This window comes from Alligator sinensis, unplaced genomic scaffold (genome assembly GCF_000455745.1).
Source record: "Alligator sinensis unplaced genomic scaffold, ASM45574v1 scaffold215_3, whole genome shotgun sequence".
NCBI lineage: Eukaryota > Metazoa > Chordata > Crocodylia > Alligatoridae > Alligator > Alligator sinensis.
Window position 1 is genome coordinate 757571 of NW_005842175.1, and position 11256 is coordinate 768826.

Genomic DNA, 11256 nt, shown 5'->3' on the forward strand with positions numbered 1-11256 from the left:
GTGTCTCTTTCTCATTAAACACTGTGTTTCCAATTTTTTTCCCAAGACATGCTTTCTTGCATTGTTCTAAGATGAATATGAGTGAGTTCAGCATACTCCACCCATATTTCTAACTTCACAGGCCCCTTTTCCTTCTATCCTCGTTGCTGATTTTGGTGCCTTAGAATTTGAATAAATGAATTTCATTAAAAGTCTGTCTTTACTCCCTCTTCCAGCTTGTTAATGAAGATGATAAATAAGACCAAAACCTAACATCCCTCTGAAGACCTCCCTCAACTTAATTATAAGTTGCCATTTATTATTAACTGCTATTTGCAGTTTTTAGTTTCCAATGCACTCTGTGTAGCAGCACTCATATCCAAACCTCTTTGCATTCATTTTGCAAGTGAAATGTCATGAAAAACCATGCCAAGTGCTTCACCAAAATCTGGCTGTCCTTCATCTTCTGCTTTCCCTTTCTCCACTAATTTTGTAATGCTATCAAAGAAAAGCAACCAATATTTCCAGTTTTTAATTCTTCTACCCTGACTTTTGTCATTATTTTACTAGAATCTAAGGCTAGATTTGCTGGTTTTATTGTCATGATCACTTTTCTTTCTGTTTTGGAAAACCAATACCACATACCTGTAATTTTCCCCAGCTCTTCTTATTTCTCCAAGACACTGCAAAACGAACTGTTAGGAGCTGAGTAAGATATAATAGTTTCGAAAGGAGTATGGCAAAGTAGTTAGAGCAGGAGACGACAAGCAGGTTCCTTGTATTCTATCTTAGGAGCTTTACTGGGTGACCTTAGGTCTGTGACTTGATTTGCATTGTATTTATTCTGTAAAATGGGAATGCCAGAGTAATAAAACACAGTAATTTGTTAACACTTTCCTTCCCCTGCTGGTGTTGAGGCTTAGCTAATTAACAGGCATGAAAGTTTTGTTTTGTTTTGTTTTATCCTCCAGGTCCTCAAGTGAAAGCTGCTGTATAAAAATATGTTGTTCTTATTTCTAAGTGTGTTAGCTGCCTCTTTGATCCCAAACCTATTGATTTGTGCCAATGCAAATCTCCCAAACCTGCACTTACATTGTTTTTATTAACAGCTATGCACAAACCAGCAGGCTATCTGAGCTGCATGTGCACCAGGGGATGTGCTCCAACTACAGGAGTTCATTGCTTTTCTTTCAAAGACTCAGTTTTATATCTCCCTAGCAAAAGCTGTCTAGGAGCCTGGAGAGACAGCACATTTATACCTGTCATTTACATTTATCCTGGTATAAAATAAAAGGAACAGACATGGTATAGGAACAGACCTATACCATTGTAATTTTGTCCATTCTGGTGTAGAATTATTTCTGCAAGAAACAGCTAGGAGCACACTGGTATAAGTTACTGCCCTGTAAGTGTGGTCTGCCCTCAATTTATCGCAGGTAGCTGCTTGTTTAAGTCAAATGGGCTATTTCCTGTTCTCTGCTACTTAGTGGCAAAGTGCTGTAAGAGCCACTTACTGAATGCTCTCCTGGGATAGCTACCATCTGTCCACTTAGTGTTCAGAACTGATATAAGTCACACCAGTGTAAATGCATCACTTGTCCAGGCCCAAACCCAGGTCCAGCAGATCAGTTTTTCCCTTCTCCCTAACCAGTTTGCTGTTGGAGTCTGTCTATTCCCTCAGGACATCTTCCTGAGAGTCAAGACAAGCCTCTCTGATCCTTTCTCTGTCACCTGTCCCTCCACCTCTTTTCAAGCCCACCAAATATGAACTGAATGAATTGCAATCTTTCCCTTGAAGTGTTTAAAAATAACAGCCTTCCTAGTCAAATGAGCTGTTGCTGGCTTTTATCAGGACCAAGTGATCTTCTATCTCTCATCTCTTCCCTTACTTCATCACCCCAGCCAAGAGAGAGCTGATCAGTCAGAGCTAGAGCTAGGCTAACTACTATGTGACACTATTTTTTTACAAGTTTCCAGCATTTGCTGACAGTCTTTTCTTTATGTTCCTTGTAAAGGGAGATTTTATAAGGCAGTTCATTTGGAAGGCATTGCTCATAAGGGGCCATTCTCTCCCTAACATTTTGCCTCAGTGGCTACAAATAACCCCTATTGTTTTCAGCAAGGGATATTCAGAGTCTATAGTGCTGAGAATCAGGCTTCTGATTTCGTGCTTCCCTTTAATTGGTGTTCTTGCTAGTATACCCCCTTTGGATTGCAGCATCCTATTAAGGCATTCTTCCCTGAGCCAAATGTATATATCTCGTGGTTGCTCGTACCCATCTTCCCTATCCCTCTCCCATTTCCAGTCGGTTTCTTCCCCTGCTGACCCTTTCTTTTAGGGCCAGTCCCAAACCCTGCTGAAATCAGTGGATGGACCGCTGTGGGATTTGGATCCTTCAGCTTCTTCCTCTTGGCTCACTCCAAAGGGTGGAGGTGTTCCACCTAGCTTGAGGGAGAAGAGCTGAGGGCTGTGGTCATGGGAGGTGTGGGAAGGAAGGTGCTTCCCTATGGTAGCTCTGACAACAAGCATAGTTAGAAGAGCTAGCTGAGGTATGAATGGGAGTGGTGGCTTTGGTTAATGTCTGATGTCAATAGGAATTGGCAGAAAATGCCTACAACAGCATCAGATGATGGATAAGAGAAGGGGAGACATGCATGGCAGGGTGAGGGTCATGAGCTGTGGGGGGCAAGGCCTGTGAAAGCTTGGGCAGAGGTGGGAGAGGTGGGCCCAGGTGAGATGGGAAATAGGGGGGATGCCTCAGATAGATAAGGGCCATGGAAAGGAAGGGAAGTGCCCAGTGACAGTCAGGATGACACCTTGGGAATGGGAAGGAAGTCCATGGGATTTTAGATACTACAGTCTTATGTTTTTTTCTATCTTTATATATTTCTTTTCTAACAGAATCCAGTGTGAAAGACTTATTAGTGCTGAAATCCACTCTGGGTAGGCCATCTTTTCCCTTTCTTTTTTGAGTTTGTTATGTTTTGGGTGGAATTATGGTGTGGCCAGAATCATTATTGGCTTTTCTGAACCAGGACATCAGGGCAGTTGAGGTAGAGAGAATCATACCCAGGAGGCAACAGTGCATACGATGGACACCACTTTCAAGAGCAGCTCCATGATTTAGGAGCCTAAGTCAGGTTGATTCTCAAGGCCTGCAGGTGGCTACATCATGTTTGAAGCTGAGACTTAGAAGTCACATGGGTGTTTTTGAAACGTTTGCCCTATGTCGCAAATGCTATTGCCGATAGCTCTACATGCTCAGGCTTTGTGGTATGTGTGTGCATGTAGAAACTCTCCCTGTATTTCACCATTTCACAGCTACAGACCTGGAGAGATTTAGAAGAGTAAAAGGGAAAAGAGACAGGATGCCCTGTAAAGCAGGGTAGGTTATAGGGTAAGGAAGAGTGGGGCCAAGAACCAGGAGAATGAGGCAAGTGGAAAGTAAAGTTTGAGTGAAGGTCTGCCTAGTAATTAGAGGAATGAAATAATTAGCATGGTGTTAGCTCATGAGTGGGGACTGGTAACATTGACAGGAACTGGGACTAGTGAAAGGGCAACTAAGAGGAACTGAGATACTAGTGAAAGGGGAATTGAGGGGAACTAAAATACAGTGCAAGGGGATTATTATCACTGTGAGAAATATGGGGAGGGAGCTGATGCAATGAGAAGAACTAGAAGACTAATACAAGTGATGTCAGTGGAAAGAACTGTTAGACCACAGAGAATAGATTGGTGTCACTAGGAGGAATTGGGTTACCATTGAGAGAGGAGGGAAGTCACTGTGAGGAATGGGGATACCAGTAAAAGGTCATGGTGTCAGATGCAGAGCAGCAAAGCTCTGTATTTGGGGCAGCTGTCCAGTGCCTGGAGCATTGCCAGCCCATGCTTTGATGATTGCAGCAGTACAATCAGTATGGCAATGGCTGCTTTTGCACTCCCCCGCAAAAATGGCATACAGGGCTTCTGCCTGGGTCTCCCCCCTCAGTTATGCTATTGCATGGGTTCACCAAGAGGAAATAGGATGCTAGTGAGAGGATGCTGTTGTCACTGGGAGACCAGGGAGGCAGACGAGATGTTGCTAGAAAGAAATAGGATTCCAGGGAAAACGGACCAGTGGCACTGAGAGTCAGTGTGAGCAACTGGGATAAGTTTGAAAATAAACTGAGATCAGTGGGAGAAATTAGGCTAACAGAGAGCCTAACCACATACTAAGGACTTACATAAATGCCCTAAATGATGACCATATTATCAAGACCGCCCCAAGAACCCCACCTCAGACTGATGACACTCTGATGTTCTGCTTGTTTCATGGCTTCAGGTTGTTACAGATACAGCTATGTGCGGGAGGATGAAGCCCTAAAGCTGAAGGGCCCTGACTACTTGGCCTCCAGTTGTCTTTGGCACCTCCATGGCCCCAAGGGTCATATGATCAAGCTGCATCTGGAGTGGACCCTCCCAGACTGCAGGGACCGACTGGCCATGTATGACGAGGCTGGGCCGCTGGAGAACCGTCTCATCACCTCGTAGGTAGCTTCCTAAGACAGTGGTACCAAATCTAGAGAGTGGTTGAAGGAAAGGAAAGCACAGGGTGCTACTCACAACACCAGGGCAAGGAAATGCCCCTAACACAAATGAGAGGAAATGCTCTTGGATGCAGCATAATAGAACACAGTAGCAGAACTCAGTGTTGGGGGATATTATTGAGGCAACCCTGTAGTTTAGCACATTTTTTAAAAAGTAGTAGGTGAAGGTGTTCATAGCAGCCTCTGGATACGATGGCAATGTTTTGCACTTTTAGTGCCTCAGAGACCACAGTATCTGGTAAGGGCCTAAGAATATGAAAGTTGTCTTCAGAATAGCCCAGCTCTGTTTAGGTACAGAGGCCTTATAAAGAGCATTGCAGCCTACGGACAGCTCTTCAGTTGATGTAAATGGATGTAGCTCCTTTGATTTCATGGGAAATGTGCTGATTTTATGCCAGCTCTGGATTTGATGCCATGGTTCCTCAGAGGAGGGACGTGTCATGTATTAGTGTGAAGGGTAAAATGAGGGGTTTCTTGAAAGGGATAATGTTCCCCCAGCTTAGAGTTGGGAACCAAACAAGGGGATATCCTTTGGTCTAATATTCATCATTAGAGTGGTTTGGCTTGAGAAAAGGTCCTAACAAGGGGAAACCCTTTCATACCCAGATCTGAGCCCTGTTCCTTATGCTACATCTTGATTTGTTTTATTAGTGTCTAGCAACATGCAAATCTCACTAGAGGTCTGGACAATCTCATCTGCTTCTTGTCTTTCTCCCTCTCTTCTCTCCCTCAGTTCCCTACCTTCTTTACACATGCTTATCCCCCTTCTCACTTCCTCCTGTCTCTCGTTTCAGAGTCTATGGCTGCAACCGTCAGGAGCCCGTAGTGGAGGTCCTTTCTTCAGGTCATGTCATGGCTGTGGTGTGGAAGAAAGCAATGTACAGTTACTATGATCCTTTCATCCTCTCTGCCCAAGCTGTACCCCTTGAAGGTGAGGACATACGGAGGCAGGGAGGGAGGGAAGGAGGGAAGGAGAACTGAAGGCACTAGAAAATCTCATACATTTTTAGACCCTGGATCAAGTAGCCTTCCTCACCACTGCCTGGAAATGCTCCAAGGAGCTTGGTAGCTGTTCAACAGTGCTCCAAAGCACTACACAACAATTTGGACTTGGAGCTCCCTGAAGAATGTGTGATGCTACTGTGATGGAGCCAGATCATAGGATCCGAGGGAATCAGGGCTGGAAGGTGAGGTCATCTAGCCCAGCCCCCTGCTCATGGTAGGATCATCCCTGACTAAAGCATCCCAGCTAAGTGTCTGTGCAACCTGCTTTTGAGAATTTCGAGATGGAGATTCCACAACTTCTCTAGGCAGCCTGTTCCACTGCTTGACTACTCTCATAGTCAGAACGTGCTTCCTGATCTCCACCCTAAATTTCTTCTGCTGTGGCTTGAGGCCATTGCTCCTAGTCCTGTCCTCTACAATGACAGAAAATAGTGTATCTCCATCCTCTCTATAATTGCCCTGCAGGTATCTGAAGACTTATCAAATCCCCTTCTGTTTTCTATTCTCCATACTAAATATCCTTAGTTCTTTCAGCCTGCCCTCATAAGTCACGCTTTCCAGACCTCTACTCATTATTGCCTCTCTCTTCTGGACTCTTTCCTATCTATCCACATCTTTCTTGAAGTGTGGAGACCAAAACTGGACACAGTACTCCAGATGAGGCCTCACCAGTCCTGAATAGAGTGGAAGAATTACTTCTCTGGATTTTCAAGTGATACTCCCATTAATATAACCCAGTATGCCATTGGATTTTTTTTGCAACAAGAGCACACTGTTGAATTCTATTCAGCTTATGGTCCACTGTAACCCCCAGGTCCTTCTCTGCAATATTGCAGCCTAGCCAGTTGTTCCCCAGTTTGTATTTGTGCATGCTGTTATTCTGTCCCAGGTTCAGGACTTGTTGGATTTCATCTGGTTGATTCCAGACCATTTTTCCAGTCTATCCAGGTCATTCTGGATCCTAGCCCTATTCTCTAGACTTTAGAGTGTCTGCAGCTTCACCCAGCTTGGGGTCATCTGCAACCTTGCTCAGTGCGCAGTCAAACCCATCATCCAAAGCATTAATGAATATATAACAACAGTGGACCCAGGACAGACCCCTGGGGAACCCCACTTGATACCTCCTCCCAACTAGATATTGATAACTACTTGTTGAGCATGATGAATCTACCAGTTATGTATCCACCTCACCATTCTTTCATCTAGTCTGTATCACTTCAGCTTATTAATGAGACTGTCATGGGAGAAAGTGTCAAAAGCCTTGCTAAATCAAGGTATATCGCATCCATTGCTTTCTCCCCATCCACAGAGCCTGTCATCTTATCATAGAAGAAATCAGGTTGGTCAGGCATGACTTGCTCTTGTGAATCAATGCTGGCTGTTCCTGATCACCTTGTTCTCTAGGTGCTTCACAATAGATTTCTTGAGGACCTGCTCCATGATTTTTTCAGGTATAAAGGTCAGACTGGACTGATCTGTAATTCCCCAGATCCTCCTCCTCCTTTTCTTAAACATGAGCACTATGTTTGCCCTTTTCCAATCATCCAGTACCTCACCCAACCTCCACAAGTTTTCAAAGAAGACATGGTTCCAAAACTACCTCAGCCAATTCCTTCAGCACCCTAGGATGCATCCCATCTGGCCCTGATAACTTGAAAGCATCTAGCTTCTCTGAGTAATCCCTCTCTAAGTAATTCTCTATGTAATTCTTCCTCTATTCTAGCCTATACGTCTTCTTTCCTATCTTGGCTGACAGCTATGCTCATCATTTGATAGTTGCCCTTATCTGTGAAAATGAAAGTAAAAAAAACCACATGAAATACTTCAGTCTTATCTTCAGCATCATGCATAACTAAGTTGCCTTCAGTATTCCATAAGGACCTATAGTGTCTTTGGTCTTCCTTTTACTTTCAACATACTTGTAGAAGCCTTTTTTCCCCCTTTATGTCCCTTGCCAGTAACATCTCAAATCATACCTTGTCTTTCCTAACTTTCTCCCTGAATGTGTGTGAGATTTATTCTTATGCTCCTACTCCACTTTGTAGGATTCCTTTTTGAGTTTCAACTCATTGAAGAGACCGCTGTCCATCCAGGCTTGTCTCCTGTTGAACTTCCCACTCTTCTATCACATTGGGATTGCTTGCTCCTGCACCCTTAATATAGCATCCTTAAAGTACAGCCAACTCTCCTGGACTCCTTTTCCCCTCAGATTTGCCTCCCAGGTGATCCTGCCTACCAGTTCCCTGAGTTTGTGAAAGTCTGCTTTTCTGAAGTCCAGTGTTTTTACCTTGATGCTCTCCTTCCTTCCTCCCCATAGGATCTTGAACTCTATCGTTTTGTGGTCACTGTCACCCAAGTTACCTTCCACCTTCACATTCTCAACCAATTCCTCCCTAGTTAGCCCCTTTACCATCTGTATAAAAAGTTATCCTCAACACATTCCACAGATTTGCTGAACTGGTTGTGGACCACTGTTTCCCTCTCAACAGATGTTTTAGTAATTAAAGTTCCCCATGAGAATGAGGTCTCATGATTTAGAAACTTCCATCAGTTGTTTAAAGAAGTCCTTGTCAACCTCTTTTTCCTGGTTTGGAGGCCCATAGCAGATGCACACCATGATATCCCCATTGCTGTTCTCTCCTCGAACCTTTATCCAGAAACTTTCAACAGGCTTACCTTCCACTTTGTAGTGCACTTCAGAACACATGTACATCTCTTTCATGTAGAAGGCAATAGCTCTTCCTTTTTTCCCCTGTCTGGACTGTGATAAGTGCCTAGGTGGATAGAAAGAAAGAATGATACTGTATTCAACTAAAGCAACAGGGGAGTCACAGCAAAACGTACTGTAATTACTCATCTTTGGCCAGGAGAAGGAAGCTAAAAGCATTACATGGTATCAAGTGCCCTGGGATCTTTAACAACTACAATCAGTCATGGCTTTGGTTTTCAGCTGAAAGGATGCAACTCTAGGAACCCAGCAGCCCCTCACACCAGGTTGGCACAACAGCAACTGAATGACAAGGAAGAGCACAGACATGCTTTAGCCAGGCCTGACATGTCTTAGCTTGTAAGAACCTAGCCTGTGGTTCTGTGGAAGCTCATTCCCAAGCAGGTGTTCCTGTTTACATCCCCCTCCAACTTTTGTGCTGTTCCCACTGTCTCATTTCTCTGGAGATTTCCTCTCACTATCATTGTGTGCTATATGGTGCCTCTGTCTCCCTTTTCCAAGTATATTCTCTCGGGAAAGATGGCATAGTTGTGCATGGAGCTGAGCAGATACCTGTCCCTACAGGTGGTTCCTTCTGCTTTCCATCTTTGAGAGGTCCCAGCTCGGGAAGAAGGTCGCATGAGGTGGAATGTCTCTGGGATGCTCACCCAGAACAGCTTGGAAAGTTTGAAATTAGTCTCCAAGCAGAGCACACCAGCCCATAAACTCAGCAAGCAGCCCCATGTTTCTCCAACAGCCACATTATTCCACACTTTCCACGCATCCTTTTTCCTGGGGTGGGATGTGGTCCTTGCCTCCTTCGAGGGTTTGGGTGATGATTCTGTGTTCCCAGCCTAATGCTATACTGAGGTGGGCTGTGACTGTGTTTTCAGCCTGTCAGGTAAATCTCACACTTCCAGAAGACCTGGAGCTGCGGGGGAAGATCAGCACTCCATACTACCCCAGCTACTATGCACCCAACACACAGTGCACCTGGCACATGATGGTAAGGGATCATCGACTTCCTCTCATTCCCTATGCAAACCTTCCAAAGGGCTCCTGGCACCTTTCCACTCCCCACTGCTTTGCGCCAGCACCCTTTCCTCTCTGATTCAGGAGTGTGCTGGGCTGAGTATCATGCTCATTCCTCTCTCTCTTGAGTCTGCAGCTAAGGCTGTCACTGAGATGGGCCTGGGCAGGTACCAGAGGGTCACCACCAGCCAGCTCTTCTGGTGTTGAACAGAAGGAAGTCCAGGCTAAGTTCCAGCTAGATGGGAGGATGGCTGGGTGGGGGGGACTGGTTCCTCACAGGGCTAAAGTGGAGAGCCAATTCAAGCTCTTGTATAGAATCCAAATGAATTAAATCCTTGTGGCCACATCTGTGACTTGTGACTGTTCAAGTAGGTCACTTGGGAAGTACCTGCTGTTCTTCACAACCTGCCAGACTCAGTTCAAACGGGACTTAGGCTTAGAATAGCTAGGATGGGAAGTCAGGGGTAATGGCAAAGCTCTGCATGAAACCCTAGGACAGGGGTAGCTAGGACTATTGCATGTCAGGAACCAAAGTGCTGTGGCAGACCTGGGAGCAGGAGCTAAGACCTTGGCAGAGCTGGGGTATGGGTTGGGGAGGGGGGTGTAGAATGGGATTCAGGTGCAGAGTTTTTGGGGGCACTAGCATAATACCAGCATAGATTGTGCCCCACTTTTACTACTCTGGCACCATTCAAATCCACTGCTCTCCCCTTCCTAAGTATAAGAGTATAAGAACATTGCTCAGGCATGCAGGGAAGAAGTTAGGAAGGCCAAAGCACAATTGGAGTTGCAGCTAGCAAGGGATGTCAAGGGTAACAAGAAGGGATTCTACAAGTATGTCAGTAGCAAAAGAAGGATCAGGACAGTTGTGGGTCCCTTACTGAATGAGGGAGGCAAACTTATGACAGAGGATGCAGAAAAGGCTGAAGTGCTCAATGGCTTTTTCACCTCTGTTTTCACAGGCAAGGTCAGCTCCCAGACTATTGCACTGGGCAGCACAGTTTGGGGAGGAGATGAGCAGCCAACAGTGGCGAAAGAACAGGTTAGGAACTATTTAGAAAAGCTGGTTATATACAGGTCCATGGGGCCAGATGGGATACACACAAGCGTGCTGAAAGTGTTGGCTGTTGTGACTGCAGAGCCACTGGCCATCATCTTTGAAAACTCATGGAGATCAGGAGAGGTCCCGGGTGATTGGAAAAGGGCAAAATGGTGCTCATATTTAAGAAAGGGAAAAAGGAGGGTCCAGGGAACTACAGACCAGTCAGCCTCACTTCAGTCTCCAGAAAAATCATGGAGCAGGTCCTCACGGAATCCATTTCTAAGCACTTGGAGGAAAAGAAGGTGATTAGGAACAGTCAGCATGGATTCACCAAGGGCAAATCATGCCTGACCAACCTGATTGCCTTCTATGATGAGATGACTGGCTCTGTGGATGCAGGGAGATCATACCTTGATCTTAGCAAGGCTTTTGGTACGGTCTCCCACAACATTCTTGCAGGCAAACTAAGGAAGTACAGGCTGGATGAATGGACTGTAAGTTGGATAGAAAACTGGCTGGAGCATTGGGCTCAGAGAGTAGTAATTCATAGATTCATAGATTCATAGATGTTAGGGTTGAAAGGGACCTCAATAGATCATCAAGTCCGACCCCCTGCATAGGCAGAAAAGTGTGCTGGGTCCAGATGACCCCAGCCAGATGCCTATCTAAACTTCTCTTGAAGACCGCCAGGGTAGGGGAGAGCACCACCTCCCTTGGGAGCCCATTCCAGACCTTGGCCACTCTAACTGTGAAGAAGTTCCTCCTAATGTCCAGTCTAAATCTGCTCTCTGATAGCTTATGGCCATTATTTCTTGCGACCCCCAGGGGGACCTTGGTGAGTAGAGCCTCACCAATTCCCTTCTGCACCCCCGTGATGAATTTATAGGCAGCCACAAGGCACATC

The 11256-nt window shown here is 45.4% G+C and overlaps 2 protein-coding genes across 2 annotated transcripts in view; one reads left to right on the forward strand and one right to left on the reverse strand.

Moving 5' to 3' along the window:
• TMPRSS6 (transmembrane serine protease 6) overlaps positions 1-11256 on the forward strand; it is a 36793-nt gene that overhangs the window by 4479 nt on the left and 21058 nt on the right. The window contains exons 5-8 of the mRNA XM_025206892.1: positions 2882-2923; positions 4302-4506; positions 5361-5497; positions 9172-9284. Coding sequence (XP_025062677.1) covers positions 2882-2923; positions 4302-4506; positions 5361-5497; positions 9172-9284 — 497 coding nt within the window. The remainder of the gene's footprint in view (positions 1-2881; positions 2924-4301; positions 4507-5360; positions 5498-9171; positions 9285-11256) is intronic.
• Positions 8248-11256, reverse strand: part of KCTD17 (potassium channel tetramerization domain containing 17) — a 37152-nt gene continuing 34143 nt past the window's right edge. The window contains exon 6 of the mRNA XM_025206895.1: positions 8248-8345. Coding sequence (XP_025062680.1) covers positions 8268-8345 — 78 coding nt within the window. The 3' untranslated portion in view covers positions 8248-8267. The remainder of the gene's footprint in view (positions 8346-11256) is intronic.